The 23,738-nt window shown below is 37.8% G+C and overlaps 1 protein-coding gene across 2 annotated transcripts in view; it reads right to left on the bottom strand.

Moving 5' to 3' along the window:
- The window catches only part of nexmifb (neurite extension and migration factor b), a 57,696-nt gene that overhangs the window by 11,603 nt on the left and 22,355 nt on the right, over window positions 1–23,738 (bottom strand). For both annotated transcript variants that reach the window (XM_077733035.1, XM_077733036.1), the window contains exon 2: window positions 2,446–2,576. In XM_077733035.1, the coding sequence (XP_077589161.1) occupies window positions 2,446–2,527 (82 nt within the window). In that variant the 5' untranslated portion in view covers window positions 2,528–2,576. The remainder of the gene's footprint in view (window positions 1–2,445; window positions 2,577–23,738) is intronic.

Here is a 23,738-nt window from a genome sequence, read left to right as displayed (position 1 = left end):
TAGTCCCCCTTCCACATGTGCCCTCTTTATCACTTCCATCGCACTCAATCCACACCGACTTTCTGCCTGTTCTACTTGCTATCTGCTTCCTTTGCAACTCCCGCGTGCCTTATCCTTGTTATATCGAGGCCCTTACATTCACAAAATGCTGATGTAGCTGTTCCCTCAACTCAGCCACCTGGGGCGTTCACTCAGCCAGCTGCTAGGCCAACTACAGAAACTGTTTGCTACCTATTACTCCATCTTCTCTAGAAGATACATTCTGTGTGAGTGCTGCAAAGAAATCAATAGAGCCAGTACAGGATGTTCGTAATAAGTGGTAAGTGCAGCATGATTCATGGCTGTCCTTTACCCAGAGCTGCTCTTTATTCCTATCTCTTACTTTTGTTTTGTCTCCGAAGGAATTGCCTTTTTGTCTGTGAGTTGGCATCATTTAAGACCACCGAGTCATGTTAGAATCCTGAACCAAAATCCCTAACAAATGACCTTCTTACTAGTGTTGCAACGATATCAATTGTTGGTTACCATTATGGACACTGTCAATATTGTAGCTCTCTTTTTAAATACTATAAATTACTGCATATTTACTTGACTGTAAAGCAGGGGTAGTGAACCAATGGCTCGGGAGCCAAATGTGGCTCTTTCAGTAGGTGCATCTGGCTCTTTGCTAACCTGTGAGCTAAAATATGGAACCTGCTGGTGGCAGAACTGACATACTACGCCCAGTGCTGCTTTAATCTTCTTTATTTTTTTGCATTAGACTGCTAGAATGCATACTCTCATGGATAAGCAACTGCATAAAAATGTCAAAAGTATTCATTTTTTTTCACTTTAAAAGTAGTGAAATTACTAATTTAGAAGACAACCATTTACATGTAATTTGACGTTTAAATTGGGAGTATGCCTCTCAAGGAATAACATTAGAAAATATGAATTGTTTATGGCTCTCTTTGTCAAAAAGGTTCCCAACCCCTGCTGTAAAGTATTTGTTATTATAGCTTGGTCAGACTCTGCTTAACTCATTGGCTGCCATTGATGGCGCTAGATGTCCAATCCAATTGATGTAGGAGTCAACAAAGTTAATTCAATGCCACCCTACAAATGATAAAACAGAACTGCCAATCGTCAAAAATCCCATTTGGTATTGGGTAAAGAGAATTTCCCGATTTTGTGACCCTGCGGCAATACTAATGACCCAATGTCATTGCTACAAAGTCACCGGGTTTGGAGATGTTACCTCACTTTTTTTTTTTTTTTTTGACCGGTGACAAATTAAATTTCAGGCATTTACGTGGTGTTGAATTAATTCTCACAAGGTCGGTGTGATTTGGAACTGTAGAAAAATACTTAAAAAGAATTATTAACAATGTTGCCTTTTGTTAACTAGTACTCTGTGGCTTTTCATTTCTAATACTGAATGATGAATGAGTCCTTTTCAGTGTACTTGGGCTTGTCAAAAAGATGATTGGAGTTTGTTCAAACTTTTCAACGGAGTGACTTTCCTTTAAAAAACATCTTACATAACAATTGTTTTCATAAAGCAAAACAGTGAATCATTAAGTGGATCTCTAATATAGAGTCCAGACAATGGAATCACCAAAAAAACTGTTATCAACTAGTGTTAGTTTCACAAAAGCTACCATATAAAGTTTCTGTTATGTTTCATAAAAGCTGCTTAGTGGACTAGTGGTAAGCACATCCGCCTCACAGTTGTGATAGAGCGTTTAATACCGAGTGGATTCTGTATGGAGTTTGTGTTTTCTCTGGTTTCCTCCCTTAATCCCAAAACATGCATGGTAGGCTATTGGATTACTCAAAATCAACTCAAAATAACTCAATTGTGAGCCAAGAAGGTTGGCCCCGGCGCCCCCACAATCATTGTGAGGATAAGCGATACGGAAATAAATGAATACATTTCTGTTATGTTTATAAATATGCACATATTCATGCTTATTTGTGTTTGTCGAAGTCCTGCGTAGTGTTGTTGTGGTGCTGGATCCTATTCCAGCCAACTATATAACATATACAAATATGTCAATTGAGATGAATTTACATTTTGTTTTTAAATTCTAGGATTATTTTGTGTGATTCCAATTTTTCTACAAACTTTTGAGAGCCTTTTGGAGTTTTCAAACTAATGCAGAAATAATCGCCCACACAATGCCACTATCTGGCCACAGATCAAGTTATATTATTTAAACACCAATTTAAAACAGCTAAACTAACCAAATATAAAACATTTTCCAACGGTTGCTGTCCTGATCTTGATCGTATCAAAATAACATGAGTCAGAACAACAATAAATGTAATTTGTCTTTTTCGCTCATTGTGACAAACATTGTTGATGCGCAAAGCTTTTTAAAAACGTCAATGTGTGTCACTAGAAAATTTAATTCCCCTCCCAGGAGGAAGAAAAGTCAACAACAGTACATGGTATCATTTCACCTGTGTTCTCCACTGCAATTACATTATCTGCCTGGGAAGTCTTCACAATCAGTGTGAGACCGCTGCCTGTTCCCACGTCCATCAATACGGCTCCACGCTGCACATACTACACATCATTTTGACTGCTCCACCTGTTGAGGAGAAAGAAAGAGAGAGAGAGAGAGAGAGAGAGAGAGAGAGAGAGAGAGAGAGAGAGAGAGAGAGAGAGAGAGAGGGAGATAGACAAGGGAAGCCATCATTAGAAGATGAATACAGTTGTGTCTAATGCATGATGACATTAACGCTAGTATACGAGATTTCATTACAGCAAAGATACGCGCGAGGCTTCGACAAGCACAAAGTTACTGTTATTGAGGAAAAACATGACAGAGACATCAAACAGACCCTGAGGGTAGCAAACCATGGCTTTTTTCCTTCTGTGTATCACAGATCCCAGTCGAAGATTAATTTAAACTTTGCCAAGCAAGAAAGTACACAGTTGAGATCACTATGGAAACTGCGCCAATCTTTTTCCTATTTTAAGCTTCATTTAACATTTATAGCACAGTTGTTAACCTATGCCAACCTCACATAGGCAGCTCTGAGCATATTTGTTTATTGTAATTAGGCGACTCCCTCGCTCATATGTGCCTTGGCGGTAGGGAAAAAGTAAGGCAGCTCAAAGAAGAGGGGAGATTAAAGAGATGTGGCTGAGGCGATGACAGCACACTGTGAACACTGACTCGTTTACGCTTGCGACTTATGGGGTGAGTAAGGAGTGCGGCGGGGGAATGACTGAGTGCCGATGTGGTGCACTGACGGCGGGACGCAGGTTGACACAACACACTGTCGCTTGAAAGGAGTAAAAAAGAAAAGATAGACAGTGGTTGAAGTTTGTCAGCCAAGCACAGCACTCTTAAAATGTTTTGGATAGCACAAAAGACATGTTTTTTATCCAACAGCATACTTTGTTTCACTTTCCTACAGTGTGACTGTTTTTATGCTTCTATTGTTGTTAAAGCTATATCAGGGCTTCAGGGGGCAGCAGACCTTGTATGGTGTATTTTTTTTTCATATATTTATATGGTTTAATTTAGATATGCAACTATTTTATTTGCCTGAGGTCATGAGTGAGATGGAGTGTGTCCTTGATGAATGTGGGGAAGAGGTAAAGAGTGGTAGTATGAATGATTTAATATATTCCTTTTGTGACAAAATGTGAATGTCATATTACAATTGCCCATTGGAATGAGTTCAGGGACGATATTTGAATTCATATCCTAAAAAAAAATATTTCTTGTGTATGGGGAAATAAATCAAACAGTGTAATGATAGATTCCAATCAGATATGTGAAATAACTTTTCTTTTTTCCCACTCAGGTTCTCTCAAAAGTCAAATTCTGATTCACAAAGCAAACCGCCAAAAATGAAAAAGAGACTAAAAAAAAGTTGGGGCAGTTGAAGAGGTCAACATTCTACTGTGAATAAACAATTTATCTATTAACCAACCATTTTCTATGTAGCCTTGGTTCTTATTTAGCATTTATGGTAGTTCACTTTTTGACCAGAGGCAAGTTACAAATTGGATTGGTCATTGGTAAATCCAAGGGCATTAATTGGCAAAAAAAAAATCCATTTTATCTTCGTAAGGCTTGATTTATTAAAGGTTTGTACGTGTAAAAAACAAAAGCAGGCACATGCAAACAGATGTACTTGCTGATCTACTAATTAATTGCCATCAGGTTTCATTTTGCGTGTTACGAAAGTAGATTCTGTGCCAACAAAATTATTGTGACATATTGAAGCAACTTCTGAGTGCTTCTGAGTGAGTTATAACTACTAGTCAAAAGAAGAAAACATTCTACAAGATATGACCTTTGGCAAAAGGATTTTCTAACGTGTTCAAGCTAAAAACTAAAAAATGGGCTTATAATGAAGACAGCTTGTACTTTTATCACCTATATAACATTGTCCCATTAATCCTCTGTGTTAAAATATTCAGTAAATGACATTAGAGATCACATAATGCCTTAATCTTGATGATAAGAGAGCTATAACTATCACAAACGAAGGTTAAAAACCCTTAAAATGTACTCTGGCAACGTGTACTGAACTGTAGGGTGAAGCGTTTCATATGTGGAATATTAATTTGATGTTTGTCTTGAAAGAAATAGGATGACATAGAATTAGAGCCAGGAAATGAATATTTGATTATTTGGCAAAGTGCTTGTTGTTAGTCTTTTCTTGCACCGCCAGTTTCTTCCTCCCCCGAGCTCCTGCATTCCCTCTGTAGAGGCCTGGAGTTTTCAGGATGACAAATGAGCCCGAGGAGGGGGATCTAATAACATGATCTCTTCACGGTGAGAAAAGGGTGTCTGGAAGATTAAGACAGACGGTCAACAATAAGAGAAAGGGAGTGTTCAGCTGACTATAAACAACTCGTCTCTTTCATCCTATTGCTTCCAGATTTCATTAGCTGCCCACTGACCTGGGAGCAAGAAAGCTGGATGGTGAGCTAGCTACTACCTGAAGGCAATGCCGTTTTTAAAGCAGTGTAGTCAGTGGGTGACTACAATTCACAGGGATCACATGTGCACCTAATAATGGGGAGCTAGAAAGGCTCAAGCTGCCTGAGAGCTGAAAAGTCCAAGATTAGTAGCATATTTTGGGGATAATTTACACTATGACGCACAAACCCACTCAGGTTGAAATGACTTGAAATGGTTTTCCTTGAAATCACAATGATTTCCCTTCGAACCACACGGCAATTCCTTACTTAAACAATACACTATTTATGCTATGCAGTCAAGGGCAGTGCAGTTTTAGACAAACTTCCTTGAAACTATCCTCCTAAACTCAGGTCATGTAGAGTGGTTTACATTTTGTAACCTAAACTGAAGAGTAAAATAGAAACTGCAATACAGTTCCCACTTTGTGGTTTGATAATTCATTCTAAAATCTCCACAGGGTTGATTTTTTTATGTGCCTTATGATTGGGTGCTGAACAGCCTAAGTAAAATGAGCTATGTCAGGCTTTACTTGTTAACTGAGTTTAATGAGGACATGCTTTCAAGAAAAAGTCTGTAGTTGCAATCACATGTTGAGTTGGCATTTAGCTTCTGTTTTGACTAGACCTTTTAATATCAAGTCGAAAGAGCAGTAAATGCATGGGAAGAACTTCATCCTGGTACAACCATATTAAAAATGAGATAAAAACAAAAACTTTTTCTGTCCCCATCAGTGTCAGCCACTGATATATATAGTAGTAAATCCAAAATTGGAAACAAATAATAATCCAAACATACATTTTAGTCTTTTCAACTAGCCAGAAATAATTTGGCAGTTAGTAGTTTTACCTCTATTAACCAAACTTGCAAGGACCAATTGCGAAAAAAAATGCATATCCACACAATGTCCCATTAAACAAAAAGTATTTCTAAACGGTGGCATAGGCACCATACACAGCGGGAAAGCTAGTCAGGTCACAGAGGTCCTGGCAAACATCTGAGGGTGAATTGGGGATGTGTTGTGAGTGGGTGTGTGTGTGTATGGGGGTTGGTGAGTGTTTGAGTGAGACCTCTGTTTTTGTGTACGTGTCTTCATGGCCAGTTGCATCATGTGTTACACAAAGCCCCAAGGCCAAGCATTCACTGCACCAGTATGCGCTTGGCAGAGACTGCATATGCAATCACGATAAGAGAAAGAGAGAGCAAAGGAAATGCAGGCATATTGCAACAGTTCTACCACCCCCTACCATGTACTTCTAATAGGGCAGATGTGTTTATATGCTATATTCTTGATGAGTGTCCTATATGCTTCACAAATAATGCAAGAATTTCCAACTCTTACTATCTCCCGGCTAACTCGAGTTTAGAGTAGTTCTTTAATAGTGATAGGTTAACTGTTATTGGATGTGTGTTTATATGGAAGTGATTTTCTTATGATTTTGGTGACGGGAACATTAAAATGGCATCAATTTTGACTGAGAGGGGAGAAGGAATGTTAAATTAAGAAAAAACAACATATAGAATATTAAAGTTTGGGAAAAAAGTCAAAAGTATCAAGATTGGATGATATGAAAAGAAAAAAAGCTGAATTAATATTAACTGTCATGCTCACTATTAACAATAGTAATGCAATTTTGTTCAAATAATCTAAAAATGATGGCGGGTTGGAATGGAAAATGGAAATAAAGGAGTAAACAGCTAAATAAACGATTTGGTCTTGATTTGTACTTCTCTACATCTTCTGCACATGACGTGTTAATGTGCAAGCTGGATAACAAGATAAGAACATGTTTACTTGCTCTGTATCGAACCTATCTGGAGCACAATCTAATTCCTGCAAGCTTGGTTCACTGCGTGGCTCTGATTGGATCACATTTTTTCTTCAACGAAGCAGCAACAAGAGGAAAAAAAGCTTGAGTATCAGAACATGTTTAATTCTTGAAAACTCCAAAACAACATCTATCTGAAAAGATTCTACGTTCATACTTAGGGTAAAAAAAAAAAAAGGAGCCATTGTGTTCGTGGAGGGAATGAGATGAGGTCTGAGGACGAGACCCCCAGCAGAGGTGCTTTCAAAGCACTACAGGGAACACTGAACCAAATAGCCACCACCAAATTGGCTACTCATCCTTTTATACGGGTTTACCATTTTAGAGATGGTACATTCGTGGTCTGAGGAAAGATTCGACCACCTTTGTCATAGACAATGTATTGTCTTACTTCTAAGATTGCAGTTGATAGCGAGATAGTTATAAACGAATACAGTGATACCTCTAATTAAGACAGGAAGATTTGATTGACCTTTTCTGTACTTTTGTTGGATTTACTACATGTAAAAACTATGATTTCCTATAATTTTAAAGTCCATTGCAGTAGTACTATTCCATAGACCTTTAGTGTTACTGTACCAATGCCACACAGCTGGGTATCAGAATCAGGAGCCAAAAAAATGGCATGGGTACAACTACAACTAGCAGAAATACAACTCTGACATCTTTGCTCGGCATTTTCCAATTGGCGGAAATGGTAGCGAGGGATTAGACTTGGTTGGGAGATTAGAAGTAGTGTGCGCATTTGAAGTTGACTCAGCCAGCCAAAGACAAACTGCACATTTGTAACATGCTTGCTGAGTGTGAAAGCACAGCAGAGAACATGGGAAGTCCAAGCAAAGCTGCCTTCTTATTTATTCCTTTCTCACTGTTGTGGTAATTGTTGAGGTTTTTCCTAAACGCTGCACTGCGCAGAACTGACATTCACGTCAAGAATGTATACACCATTCCCTATGAGTTGCCTTTTCATACTACTCACTTCTGAGGGCAATTAACTAGAAAATGCAAAATATGTACTGATCAACACATTTGATATATGTTTAATAAGAGCAGCAAAGGATGTGTCAAACGTAAGAGCAGATATGCATTTTTAGATGAGGATTTTACTTTTATTGCTTTTTGATTCATTTATTTCCTCCTGCTGAAACGAGGTCGGGCTGCTGTTTTAATTTGGGGAAATTCCAGATCATATCCTCTTGATTTTAGAGGAAATTTGGGTCATTTTTTTGTTGAGTTGTGGCTGCTCCGGATTACTTCATATTGATTTTTAGGAATTGTAGTGTCACTTCTTATTAGATTGAAGTTATTTCTTGTGTGTTTTGGAGTTATGGGTCAATTCCTGTTGATTTTTAGTCAAATTCAGTTGATTTTTGGTCAAATTCAGTTGATTTTGAAGTCGTTTCTGAGCCATACACTGGCAATTCTTGTGTGTTGTATTCAGGACTGCTAATACAAATTAGGGGGTAGATCTACTGATTCAGTTTAGTGTGGGTGGGAAATTCAATAGGAGTGAATGGAGAATTTTTGTGTGTGTGTGTGTGTGTTTGTGTGTGTTACTCAGTGACCATGAGAACTAAATGAGCAATGTCAATGTGTTAGGGTGAATGTGCCATTGAAAATGAATGGGGCTTTTTTTCCAAAAAGAATTGGGCTCATGAAAATGATTAATGAATGAATTTCATAAAGTATTCATTTAAAAATTAAAGTCAGTGTCGGCTTAATTTTTGGACCATTGAAAATCGGCTGTATAACATGGGAGACTTTTATAAAAGGAGTCATTTTATAGGTGGGATGCGTTGAGTTATTCCTAAAATTAAGTGAATCTTTTTGAAGGATGGAAGGACACATGAGGAAGGTGTAAACACTGACTGGCATGTCGTCATTTTGTCTTATTAAGTCGATGCGGCATGTTCCCGGGAGACACATCTGTCTGAAAAACACGACTGCACTATAATCACCCGCCTTTTGTGCTGTTTGCTCCCGTGTGGGAGGCGAACAGTGGCTTCGATGAGCTTTTTGCTTTTGAAACCACCATTTATTGCTTGTGCCCTTGAGTCACAATAGAAAAGATGCTTCTGCGATGCTATCTAAACAAACAGAAAGTCCCATGCAGTAAATCTTTAAGGTATAAGAGATGAGTTGACACTAGAGCGGCCGTAAAACATTATTTTGATAACGGACAAATCATCGATTAGTTTAACGATGAGTCGAAAAATCAGCTCATGTATAAATGATGTTGTTTATCATTATATTAAACTGGGCTGAACATTTTCGATGCAAACTGAAGCCAAAATCTGAAAAAAATTGGAATTTATGTTTATACGTAACTCTTATTTTTATTTTCTAAAGTGAAAGAATAATTTTGTTCATTTGAAATGTCAATAATTAGCTTTCATCAAAAACTACTATGTATTATGGTATATTTACTCTTGAAAAATGATTATTTTCAGAGAAAAAATGAATATTTAGTGTTTCCCTTTCAAATAAAAAGGAAAATATTGACATTTTTTTTACACATTTACTTAAAAGAATATTTTAAAATAAAAAAGAAATAAAAACATTAAGGATATTTCTATTAAAATACATCACTTCCTCATCTTAGCTAAAATTAGTATGTAAAAAAATTTCTCTTAATAATCTTTAGTTTGCCCAATTTAAAATATAGTACCAGTATGTACCATAAATATAGATAAACCTATCACATTCTCAGCGAGATACAAATGTGTCTTAATTCAATTGCGCAGCATGTGCGTGAATTTCCGTTTCTGTACGGCAACACTAAGCGATATATTTAATCAAAATCCCTCACTTGAAATCTCTAACACGGGTGTGGTGATGAAAAAGATATGGCACCTGCTTTCGATCATCATTGTCTATCAAATACTGCAGAAAATCCCGGGAAAGCCACTCCTGATATGCAGAGATTCACGGGAGGATCAGGATAAAAAATATAAGAGGATTTTTATAAAAAAAAGCACATAACCTGCATAACCTGATAATAAAATTACCACACGACCTATAGAATGGAAAAAATATTACGAGAATTTAAAGTATACGCAGCCACTCTGTTTAACGATACGTTTAGGGGAAAAAAACATATGCTTTTCATTCACAAGGTTATAATTTGTCCATCCAATCTTTTAAAAGGAATATCTTTGGGAAGAATCCAGTCGAATTAATAGGAAATAAATAAATATGTGTTCGCTTTAAGAAGTTTGTCCTTGTCATGGAAGATGTATTGAGGAAAGAAAATATAGAGCCATAAGCACCATTCAACAAAATCTACACAAATTCACTTCAACAACCGCATGAAACCTTCTAAAAGAAGGCAACAAAAATAAATAACATGCAACTATAAAAGAAATCTTTTTCACAGTGTTTTTGCCTGCGGCATGTGAATGAAAATAGTTGCACAGTTCTTCCTTTAAAAAAAAAGAATGCCACAGAGTATCACCATCAGTCAACAACACACTGCTACTACAATCAAAATTGGCAACGACTATACAATCCATCAAATATTACATCACCTCCAATTTCCAGAGTACGGGTTGAATAAAATTTGATCTGATATAATCTAATCTTCCTTTAAAAAAAGGGAAACTTGCCTGTTAAATAACAACTGTAAAGAAACATTATTTTTTAGCTTTTAAGAAACATTTGGAGCGTTTTTTTTTTTAAACTTAATTCACAGCAATTTACTGCAGGCAAACCAGGACAGGCCATTAAAACCACTACGTCTACATAAACAATTAAACACCTGTTCACGGAAATGTTTAAACAAGTATGCAAGTTTGCTAAATGCAGATTTGTAGATGTTTTTACTCTTTCTGTAAAGTGTAAAAATCAACAAGTCTTACACACAAGTCTATTTTTTCAGTTTTAACTGCATACCTATCAAAATAAAAGCTACCGCATCAAAATAAGGTTCCTTTACCATGAATGAACTCAAAACGGACAACCCATGCGGGCCGGACTAGACCCTATTCTGGCTCGCAAGCGACAGGTTTGACACCAGGCCTTTCGTATGGGTGTAACCTGAACTGACTTGAGGGGCAGGAATTTCGCTTTCCACCTGCACGGGTGCTGAAATGCTGCAACAGATCGTAAGTGCGGCGTCTGACTATCTGGCCTTTCTGTTTCCTGCTGTGTCATCTCACTGGGCTCATCCTGACCCCTAACGCTTGTTAATCCACTTGATAAATGATCATGTCATTACTATTTATCCCTTCTATGCAGTGTCAACGTCTAGCCACCAGATGTCCGTACATTCTATACCGCTGTAGTGACCTTTGTCTCGTCGCTTAATGAGTTCCCGGAGAACAATTCTCTCAAGGTGTCACTTGTTGGAGTTGTGACCACTCACGCAAATGTAATGAGATTAAAATACAAGAGCCGAGTGAGGAAATCCCTGTTTTATAAGAGCAGGGTTTAATATTTTGACCGTGCGCAACTGAGGAAAATAAAAAGAGTCATTCAATGGAAGGCTTTAAAGCAATTGTGTATCAATGCCAACTTCAACAAACACAACGTATACAACTTCATCTGCATTTAAACAGGATTCTATAAGAATGATGTTGGCAACATCCATGACTCTGCTCTGCATTTTCTTACAACAATTTCAATAATGATTTTATGACTACATAATCTGTTTTCTCTCTCTGTCTTTTTTTTTTTTGCGCTTTCTCACTGACTGCGGTAAACAGAAGGACACTGAAAGATAAGGAGAAAAGAAATAAGCAGGGGAAAGTTCAAGACTGAGCACAGCGACAACCAATTACAATAAATCACTGCACATTTTCATAGAGTGTGAACACTAAAGGTATCAGCCTCTGGGTGCCTCCCGATACAAAACAATTTGCCGTAAAATGCTCACCACAATGATTATCACACAATTCAGAAATGATCAATACAGGGTTCAGGAAATAAATCTATGATATTCTACAGAAAATTAACAAATGTACTTATTAGAAAATACTGCATTCAATGTTCATGTTTGAATGCCATTGATGGGACTCTCACTGTTTTGGTGGCAAGTTTGACATTATTATGATCTATATCTGGTCTAAATATATTTTCCAATGTTATTTCTTGTGAGCCATACCACAAATTTAAAAGTCAAAATACTTATTTTTTTGTAGTAATTTCACTACTTCTAAAGAGGAAAAAAAATGAATATTTTTTAAAAGATTCTTAAGCTGTTGCCAATCAATGAAAGGATGCGTTCCAGAAGAGTCTCCAGGCAAAAAAAATAAGATTAAAGCAGTTTTAGATATAATATCTCAATTCTGTCACCACCAATTTCCATATTTTAGCTCACAGGTTAGCAAAGAGCTAGATACACCCATCCAAAGAGCCAGATTTGGCTCCCGAGCCATATGTTCCCTACCCCTGGTATATAGTCACACACCTTACTACCACATGTTATTTTTCTACATTGTGTCATTCATACATGTTCCCCAAAACAAGAATTGTTCCTGGAACAAAAAAACAAGAGGACTAAAAACGGAAGAAATATAAATAAGGTAGGTGCCCTGACAGCGAATGGCAAGAGGAAATTTCGAACAGCAATAAAACCGACAGTGGGCAGGAAAGGTGTTAAAAGTTGATTAGGTTGTTAAAGGTCACATTGTCGGGCCTCATCAGATGTCCCAGTGGAGCGCAAAAACTAACTCTGGGAGCCTCCGCACTGCTGCTAATGAGACAGAAGAGAAGGTATCGCTGCTAACATATGGATATATCCAGCTCCCATTTACAAGTATTCTCTCATGGTACATATGACTACCTGGCTCATAATGTGATGACATTACAAAAGAACATCTTGCCTCGCCTCAAGTAGATGGAACAAGAGCTGCACAAAATCTTACAAGATACAAAGGGGAGGAATGTGAACAGAAAAAGCATCATTGACATTTTAAATGTTTTTACCTAAGCATCACCATTACAATGAACCTGGGAGAACTCGGATAAACTGAAAGTTGAAAGGCAGTGAAAGTATGTTCACTGCCACAATTTATTCGTTGTCGCTAAAACTTTTGCTTCGACATTAAAGCAAACAAAAATGAATATAAAAAAACCATTTTTTTCAGATTTAGCAGATTTTCCGGACTATAAGTCACACTTTCTTTAGCCTGGCATGTGACTAATACTCAAGTACAGCTTAGATATGTTACTATTATTTATTTTCTTAACAATCTAACTGTCTTTTTAAGGCTGTAAATGTTAATGTTACAATAACAAATGCCTGTTCATTATTTATGTCCTGCATTTAACTTTAAAGTCTTTTTGTTCTTGGTTTTCGATTAAATAAAAAAATGCCTCTCTCTAAAATGCGACATACTCCAGTGTGATTTATTTATACTTTTATTGTTCCTTTTATCCATTTTTAATCATATTTGATGTAGGTTTGGTCTTCCATAGATTTGGACTCACTAGTCTAAATGGTCAAAGCAGTTATAAATATTACTATCCCTTGCCAGCATGGCAAAAATATTATATTTTCCTGCCACCTACACACACATGCACTCACAGTTCTAGTATAAACAGGACATACAAATTAGAAGCATGGAGTTTAAACTCAGTACTGTTTAAAAAGTCGCTGATATATGATAACTCCTGATGAATACGTGGAATGTATCTTCCTTTCAGAATGAGAGCCAAGACTAATAATGGCCTTCAAACAAATCCCTGTGCATAGCATGCTTTATATTATCTGTATAATACAGCAAGCACAGAGCCATTTGCGAGGCAATTATCATAATTCCAGCAGCTGCATTTATTAAAGCTTCACCTTGTTTGCCTTGCTGCATCTAAATCAAGCAGAATGAATTAGGGACCACTATTTTGTTAATACTGAAATAATGTCCTATTGGCATGACAGCCAAGGCGTTCTGTCAATGTCTGTTTCTGTCAAACGCATAATATGCCGCAGTGATCAATATTTTTCATCGCCACCACTTTGTTTTACCCCTCACATATAAGCACCTCAGTAATTAACATTTGCGCAATTTTCAGGGCCAATACCTTTCTTTGCTTTTGCAAGTAATTATTAATGTATATGTAAACGCCTAAGTGCTTGCCCTCTACTTTCAACGCTATTATAATGATGGATCTGGACGATAACGGCATTTTTTTATGTTTTGGGGCTATTTCCACTTTTTGAATTGAAGCAATTATGATGTGATTGGAGTGTAAAACAGGTGTCGTCCTTTGGGTTTTGTAATAGTCAATGTTTTGTAATATGGAATCTTTTACATGAATGGAGATGCCATTAATGTATTGAGTGGGGCTTCTTTTAGTGCGTGCCCAGGCCAACACAGTAAAATCAAGTCATTAACAAATTGAAACCGTTTTTGAAGAATAGGTGTGTGTCACTATATATGTAATAGTGCCCATATTTCAATTTTTTCGCTAGTGAAGAGAAAGTCAACTGTCCAGGGTCATCTATCGACCAACATTTTCAGTTGTTATTTTGTTGTTGTTGTTTTTTTTACAAAATTTAGTACACATTGTAACTTGGTGTTATTTTAAAAGAGATTATGATTTCTGAAAATTGATTGGTTTTGCTTTTTTTTGGTCTTTTGATGTAAGGCAAATAAGCTAAAGATGAAAATAGGGAAGTTAATCTTGTTTTTTTTTTAATAAATTGTTTGATCTTTACTCACTTATTCTGTTGCTTTTGTGAGAATATTAATTATGAGTTATCAACCCTTTTGGCATCAAATTGTGGAATTAGCAGCTTTGGAGGATCTTCACTCAGTTTATATTGGTTTTTATGTTGACCCGGAACCCTTATGTAATCATTTCATTCTCAGAAAAAAAATATGAACTCATCTTTTAAAATGTAATTCTCAAAACTAACACCTGAATCAGATTCCATCAGGTCATTAGTCTCCAGTTCAGTAGCCTTTTAACAACCAGCTGACTGAATTGAGTCATGGCTCCAGCCTGACAAAATTGAAATAACGGTGGGGATTATAACATTTCTTAAAAAGGGTAAATAATCATGCAGTGTTGCAAAACATGTTGGTTGTTAACCGTCAACAGTGATTAAAATTTGGTCCAAGTAAAAAACTATTTGGGAGGTTTGTTTAGAGGCAAGCAAACTTAAAGAAAGACATCAATGCAACAAGACAGAAAACAGAGGAATCTGTCTTGAAAAAAATGTACCACTTATCCTCGCAAGGGTCGTATAAATAAATAGAGTCAAAAAGTATGTGGCGAATTGTGAGAAACTTTAGAAAAGAAAAATTTGAACAATTAATGATAAAATGGCACTGTATGACCAGCACTGCAAGTTTCTATTGATATTAGAGACATATTTCTTCTGTCATTAGTCGAAAGGATATTTAGAGATGACGAAATATTCATTTATGAGAGACACATAAGGGTCGTTTCATGGCCTATAAATAGTCAATCCAATTTCAAATCTGTGATGAAGTGAAAATGGTCCTTGACAAAAAGGCTCCAAGCCACAAAACTGAATTTAAGGAAGGGTGCTGATTGTCACTCAATTGTAAGTCTTGCCTCAAAGACTACATGCTGTATTTCCATATTTTTTTTGCCTCTGCTTGGTTTGATAAAGAAACCGTTACTACTGACAACCAAACATTTTTTTCTCATTTCTAAGTGTTTCCTAAAGCCTGTAAGTTAAAGCCATTAGACAACATTTAACTTTCGAGTCAGATCCATGATTTCTTTTTCATCCACAAAATTAAATAAATGACCGGGATATACTTTTTTTTTGCTATGGTTTGTACAATACACAACCTTTGAATACTAAAAAAAACCTTTTGAATTGAAAGTGAAGTATTCCTTCCACCTACAAGATTGCCATTGCCTTATTTCATATTTTTGATATTGCCATGACCTCCCCATGAAATACTGAAAAAGAGAATCTACACAGACTTCTACTGTATGAGTAAACTGAAAATTCATATTTTCAAACATGACCACTGGTTTGAATCTTGTGTTAAACCCTCTGTATTTAGATTCAAGAAGGCATTACATAATTGGAAATTTTGTACAATGATACATATCCTCAAATCCCCTAGAAAATGGAGGTATTTTGAATAATACGGGTCATTCTTACATGGAAATGAATCCCATAAATAGCAAAAGCTAAAAGTCTACGCTTTAGTCACATATTTACCCCAAACAACAGAAAAGGATCTTTTCAATGTAAGTGCGTATTTGTGTATTTCCTTGGGATTGCGTGTGTATGATTGCGTGCATGTGGAATCGAAGTCCCTCATAATGAAACGCCCTTTCAGATGAGCTGGATCACAGGGTAAGGCTATCAGATGCGATGGCAGCCATTGTCGGGCTCATGCTGTGTAATAGCCAATCACAGATATGAAAACATCTTTCGAGCACATCTTGCTCCTCACTTGTACTGTGGCCATTTTAATTTAGAACAGCACATGGGCCTGCAAGATCAGACATGCATTCAGGGAAGATTGAGGGTGAAAATATGAAGACAAAATCACACTCACTATCAGTGTAGACTACATGGCTAATCAATAGCAGTGTACTTTGTCTTTCCTAAAAGATTGAGTGGGTTTATTCTCACTATTACGTCCCCCATCTTGGTTTTCTGACCCACTGATGTCTATCGGCGACCATCCCCAGAGACATATTAGTCAGTGAGTCATAGTAGGACAGAGCAAATACATGTAACCTATGACCTCTGCCCCCGTGAGCTCAGATAACCCTTAGTTAATGAGTTGTGTGTTTACCAAACATCTCCACTGTTAGAATAAATATATTCTAACCCTGAGCACAATTGGGAGTTAGGTCATCACAAAATAAACACAATTGGTAAATAGCGTGGATGTAATCTTAAAACATTCTTTCTGAAAATGTTGATTATCATAATAATCCTGCCTTTATGGAAGACATCATTAATCAGAGAATGTGTATTCGGCTCAAATGTTTTCAACAATTTTATGGTAAAAAGGTCTCTAAAAAAGTAATTGGTTCTGAATTGTGATATTGTACCAGCTAGTGGGTAGTGTTACAAAAAGAGGTGGCAAAATATATAACTTCTAATATGGATGTTATGTAAATAATGAAAAATTGCCATTTATAAGGACCATGCTTTGAAAATAAAGCATAGTGGTCTTAAATAGCGGCTAACAAAACCGGCTTTTGAAATTGGCACATTTTTTAATCGCCATCGGCCTTTGAAAATACCATCAAGGTCGACCTCTACTGGGCATCATTTAATTTGTTCTGCACATGAGGCCATCATATTCATATGGATTGGCAGACAAATTGGCACTCCAAAGGAAGCAATAATGATGACGGAGACACACCGCAGAGATGCGTTTGCGCATGAATATTTGTTGGTCTCTACGTGCCAAGTGATTGGTTGGTGACCAATCAATGCTGTACTCCACCTCACTCACAAGCCTAAAAATGACAGGAGTAGAAAATTTTCGCCATGTACATCCCTACACATGAGAGCACACCAAAGCAAGTGATTAATAAAATGACCCCTGAACGCCACACTAACCCCCCATCATCAAACACACACTAGAATAGCACGGCTATGTATACATACGCATGAACCTGCCAATTATTCCGCGCCTTAACGGAACCTCTCTCCATCTGAGGTGTGATTGGAATAACAACTATTCTCCAAAGCATGCCATCCTCCATTCCCTGCGGGGTATCATTGAAGCTTGCAAGGAAGGAAGGAAGGAAGGAAGGATGACAAGGTAAGGGAGAGGATAAGTCCACAAAGGGTACAACGAGTATAATATCAAACCGTTTATTGAGGTCTCGCCTTAGGTGTTTTCACGGAGACCCGAATAAGCAAAAAAGGGGTTAAAAAGGGGGAAGAGTTGAGGATTAGGTGAGGACGGAATGACGGGAGAAAAGTCAAAGCTGGGGCTCCCTGGCAGCGTTCCGAGGCAGAGGCACTGTGAGAGTGAGTGCCGTCTGAGTGACACTCACTCTCATACCCACCCCCCTCTGGGGAAATAACCCTCTTAATCCAGCATGCTCTTTCAGATAGACAAGATCCCCCCTTCTTCTCACAGCCAGGATATGAAACGCTCCCCCTTGCGATTCAAATACCTGGGATAAGGGCTGGAAATCTAATTGACAACAATGTGACGCCAAGCAGCTCAGGAAAGACATCAATGTCTTACGCTTGCCTTCTTTCAAGCACGCAAGACGAAAAGCCATTGCTTGCTGACATGAGGAAGTGACCTGCCATTGGGTTGCTTGTTGGGTGGTTGCCCTGACACGAGTGTTTTTAAAGTCTTTTAAACATGTTTGGATCAAGAGACTGTGATCAGCATACATGTACTACATACATGCCACAAAGAAACATCATGTTACAAACACTTGCAGACCGAGTTAATTAACACTCGACAATGCCGGCCGAGGGAAGGAATCAATAGAGTCAAGGCGGGATTGGTCGCAGTAGGTCGAGCAATAAGGTCCTCTTTTTCAATGCGAGTCGGGGGAGGTCTTTTTCTCGCCATACAGGAAAATCACTCCACAGTCAGACTGCTTCGGTACACAGAGCATACTGCAGAGCATAGATGTGCACGCACACATGCACAGTGTGATATTATATTAGCATTACAAAGGCTTTCCCACCATCTGTGTCATGCCGCGTTCCCAAGCTCTGAGAACTGATGTTTCCATAGGTGCTGTTCTGATGGCTCCAAATGACAAACATATTTATTAGTGACTCTCTGACAGTAACCAATTCAAAGCCCTTTGGCTATTTCAACATGCTACTTTGTGTGCTATTCATATACAGAGGTACCTTGACATAGAGTATTAGGTTTTATGCGGTTTTACCGAGTATGTGAAAAGAGATGCCTTTGTTACGCGGTGTCAGGGTCTGTTCCATGGTATACTTAAATATCAAATTGCATGTTTTGAAAAAGAAAAAGTAATCGGTACAAAAATACACAGCAAGTGCTGGTATGTATGCTCATTTTAATGACCATGAATGTGCATCACAAAATGGTAGTGGGCTAATGTGATTAATTTCATCTAGACGCAATCAGCAGTCAAAATCAGTTACATTTGTAGTGATTCACTTGATTGCCGATTTTCCCCAAGCAATCAATCGGTGCGCTTTTAATTACAACAACATTTTCAAATACAGTACTATTATTAATCAAAATATTGAATGGAATCAAAGTATGATAGCTGATTTCCAAATGCTGTTGGGCTAGTATGAATCACATTCTAAAAAAATACCAAGTCTGAGTTACGTCATCCCTTAAAAAAAATTTTAAAAAAAATTTCGTCGGTATGAATGTAAGAATTAATATTTTCAAGTATTCAATCATTAATTGGTGACCAATTTAGGGGTTATTTTCTTCCACCTTTTGCTCAAAGTGTACTGCAATAGGTAAGAGCTCACCCATTATCAAGAAGCAGGATAAGCCTTCGAAAAACGGATATGTGTATAATCCGCAATTCATTTTGTTAGTATCCCAGCGACAACATCTCCTAGTATTCACAGTCAAGTTAGAAAGGAATTATAATGTCTAGCCCACACTGATTCCCAAAATGTGCTGATTTTGTGACCTTCTCTACAAGAGCGGTGTGGAAAAATCCTATAAAGAGCTATGTTCCGCTCAGTAAGAGCAGATAGAGCTCAGTGCTTTAGTCGGCGGTCGGCAGGAGTGAAAAGACTTGGCTCGTTCACACAGCTCCCCTTCCCTTGCTTTCCACTGTAGCCTGTTGTCACTAGCCCCTGGGCCGACGCCAGTCGCCTACTTGGCAGAGAGAGGTGCTGTACAAAGCAAATGGCAGAACTGGTAAATAATGCTGATAGACTGTGATACAGAGAGAAGCGGATTCTTTCTTCTACAATCCACTTTAGCGAAGAGAACGCCGCCGCCACCGTTTGTCCTAATCACTTTGAAAAGCCGGGGAAGAATTGATCTAGCCTTTGTGTTATCGTACATGATGAACAACAAATTGCTGTGAGGTCTGCCATGGCAGGCGTTACAACAGGAGCAAGTAATTTACCACTGAAGTTGAATGCTAACAATCACGCAGAGGTAAGAGGGGACGGTGGACACCGTTGGCAAACAATCATCTAAGCGCTGATGTCTTTAAATGGAAAAACATTTTGGGGGGACAAATACTATTATCTTCATGACAAGCTATTGCACCAATGAGATGACTTGGATTTCAAATTGTTATTGTCATACATATAATCATCAGTCACAAAACTAGAGAGCTGGGAAATTACCTTACCTGCATATATAAACAAAATAGAGAAAAGACTAGTGACAAAGCTTCCATGTCCAACAAACATAGCAGTGTATTCCATGCCTCTTTAAACACCAATACACTCTACTTAACTACATTTGGTAAGTTGTTAGTGCATCTGCCTAGTGTCTGTTTTCCAGTAGAGAGTTTGAATGTTTTTCCCATGTATGCTGTCTTGGTTTTCTTTCACATCCCAAAATATGCATGTTAGGTTCAACACTGAAAAGTGTGACTGTAATGCGATCTTGTCTGGGAATGGCTAGTAACAATTTCATGGTGTAAACTGCCACTCACTTGAAAGCATCTTGGGGAAGGATGAGTACAACGATAGTACGAACCTACTAAATATGAAAATCAGAAAATCTATTATCAATTTTAGTGGTGGGGTTCCTCATCTGGCTTTGATTGAACACTCTGTGAGTCAGTCTTGGAGGTTCAGTGAGTTTCCTAATGTCTGATTGGTATGATTGCGACAGGCAGATATGAGCTGCAACTCAACTCCAAATGTTCATGTCAAATCACTTGGCCATAACATTTAGTGTCACCAAATTGTGGCCCACACTTATTGCTCAGAAAGCCCTTGAGATAGCTCTGTATATAGTATCACTGCGAGCAATTTTGTCAAGGATGGCAGACATAAAAATGACGCAAAGGGAACAGACTTTTTAGTGTCTATGAAATAGGAGTGGCACTTAACAAGGTGAAGACGGACCATGATTTTATTATGGGTTCATTTGCTGTCTTGTCACCTCAACCTGCTGAAGTAGTCCGTTGCCAATCAGAATGGATTTTCTCCAAACCATTTTCTCAAAATGCCTCCAAGCATTGAAGGAATACTGGCGTTTATTTACCCTTCTCACTAGAGTTACACATGAAGCTGAAATTCGGTGTGTATTTTTTTTCTCAGTTTATTAAACTAGAATGATTCTACTGGGGTGCACATGGTGTTGTTGTCTGTCCTCAGATGGCAACAGTGAAATCCACGCTGAATTCCAGCCCTGTGTTAGCAGGTTAAATCCAGCCAGCGTACAAAGTTTTGAGACACATTCGAATCCTACTGAATGATTGAACTGCATGAGGTGTTGTTGCTACAATGTGGGCAACATGCATCCCATGTGAAATGCCGGGCTTGGTATTGAGCAGCAAGCAAGGACATCTTTTCCACACCCGTGGAGAAATCTTTGAGACAGTTAATCATTCAGTAGGGTGGGAAAGTGGAACCAATCATGCGCCCTATGACTATGAGTAATGTTTGGGATGCTGCGAAACATACTTTCTCGCACCTCAACATGAAACAACGCATATTTTTTCTATTCTTTTTTGTGGGGGAGATTGCTTTTTAAAAAATATCTTTGTATTGAATCTGCAACACGTAAAGTAGCAATGAATCAGTAAAACTGCTTAATTTGTATACTAACCTTAATTTCAAGTCAAAATGTTCATAAAAATGAACTGGACACACTTGTCCTATTGTAGTTTACAAATTACCAAGCATCACTATAAAAGTCACAATTAGTCATTTGAATGTAAAAAAGCTAAGAACAGCCATCTTTACAAAGACAGCCTCGCCAGAATGAATGCATTCTGAGATTAGTGCACTCATCAAACTTAATATATCCACCTGTAGAAGACGAGACAAAATGCTGTGCATAGATGGGAGGCACTAAAAAATCCCCTTTTGTAAAATTCCAAGAGGGAAAAGGCATACACAGCTTAAAGCATGATGAAAGGAATGGAATCCAGCACAGCTCCCTGTGTCTAGATAATCAAACAAGCCCATCACTAAAAGCACAGCATTCACATTCAATTGGGGAAAGTTGCTGCAGTCTGAGACAAGGGAAAGCTACAAGGAAGAAATGCATTTGTGTTGAACTCAGTGGGAGCTTAAAAGATGTGTTTTATCATGTCCCCCCATTAGACAAAAACATTAGCTTGAAAAACAGACTGATTGCTGAGTCCCAACTACAATTTACAAGGCCTTTTATCTACTGCCAATTTGGGAATTTATCCCAAAAAATTCGGACAACAAGGGACTACTATTTATTATTTATTCAAAGCCGATATAGCGGGGCAATATATGAACTTTTTTTAACTATCAGCAATTGTCCAATATATATTAATATATACACAAAGTATCGCGAAATATCACCTTTTTCGCAACCCTAACATGTAGCAGGTATTGACAGCCTTTTCTCTGATGTACGTTACAACAGCTAGATATTATGTCAAAATGCAGTTTGTAACAAATGTACCTATAAATCCACCGTGTAGTAATTTCCAATGGGAATCCAAAGGAAACAATAAAGATGAAATAAAGATGCAGCCCGTAGAAGACATCACAGCAAGAGATGACAGGCACGGCATGGAGACTGCAGATGATGACGATAACAGATCATCGGCATGATCACAACATGTCAATTCATGAGATATTCTTGTTGCTACAAGCCGTCACCTTCCGCTTCTTCATCTTCACCGAGAGAGCGCAGTGAAAATGAATAAAATATCAAGAATAAAGCAGCAATCCCTTTCATCACGTATACAGTAGCTAGGGTCAAATAACATCAGTCTGCGTCAAAGAGGGCAGGCTTTTACACTTGGACTGCAGTGTAGTGGTGCAGCAAAACAGGCCTGGCAACAAGGCGAGAGTGTGAATGCATAACAGCGCACAAAGCGGCACTGGGAGCGCAGAGCGAGAAGGGAGCGTCTCGCTGACAGAGAACAGAGAAAGAAAGAAAGCAATGATTCCATGCAGAGCGCCGACACATGACACAGCTCATGACCGCTTGCCGGTCGGTCTGTGCAGCCATCACACTCAAATATATTCTAACTGCACTCTTTTTGTGCTCAGTCCCTGGGCTGTGCAAACCTACAGTAAATGTATTTGCCAGATACTTCAAATGTAACTTAGTATAACAGCGATATTCACAGATAAAAAGGCTATGGTAAAATATATGTATCCATTAGTTTTTTTTTTTTTTAATAGACAGTTCTTACTGGCCTTTTATTGCACAAATTAGGACTTTTTTGTATTTAACTCATTTGCTAAATGCTAAAACATAGTCCGAAACTCCCAGTTTAATCCATTTTGACTGCGAGGAGTGGATTGCCCTAAAAAGACTGGAATTTAAAGTTTTCCATGGGTTTTCAGAGGAGATGCTAATATTTTTTTAAATTGATTTTATTTTATTATTTTTTGATGGGTCACTTCCTTTAATTTCCTGGCTTTTAGTGAGCCATTTAATATGAGGTAATTTCGAAATGAATGGGGAGATGGTTTTATAAAATATTGGTTGAATTGTCTGTTAACTGCCTTGATTTCTTGTTGTTTTTACATAAATTGCATTTAAAAACATTTTTTAAAACCAATTCAGCTAAAACATATTTTGAAATTATGAATGTTTTTACCATTTGAAAAGAATAGTGCTTTTTGTTGTTTGTTTTTTGGCCCAATTTCTTTTTGCACAGCTTGAAAGAAATCTTAGCTTTTTCTCTATAATTTTTGGAACATTTTATAGTCGAAAGAGGGTGATTGTAAATTATAAAAGGGTAAATAGCCAAAAATCCTTGCGATTCCCTGGCAACCAGCTCAGGACGTCCCCTACCTACTGCCCAAAGTTGTTTGGGATGGGCTCTAGCACCCCTGTAACCCTCACCAGTATAAGCAGAAGGGACAATGAATGGCTGAATCCCTCAGCCAGTGTTAATAAAAGCGAAAATGAGTATCATT

The sequence above is a fragment of the Stigmatopora nigra genome, chromosome 14, assembly GCF_051989575.1.
Source record: "Stigmatopora nigra isolate UIUO_SnigA chromosome 14, RoL_Snig_1.1, whole genome shotgun sequence".
Classification (NCBI taxonomy): Eukaryota; Metazoa; Chordata; class Actinopteri; order Syngnathiformes; family Syngnathidae; genus Stigmatopora; species Stigmatopora nigra.
Note: the sequence above shows the minus strand (reverse complement) of the source record. Positions and strands in the feature narration are given on the sequence as shown.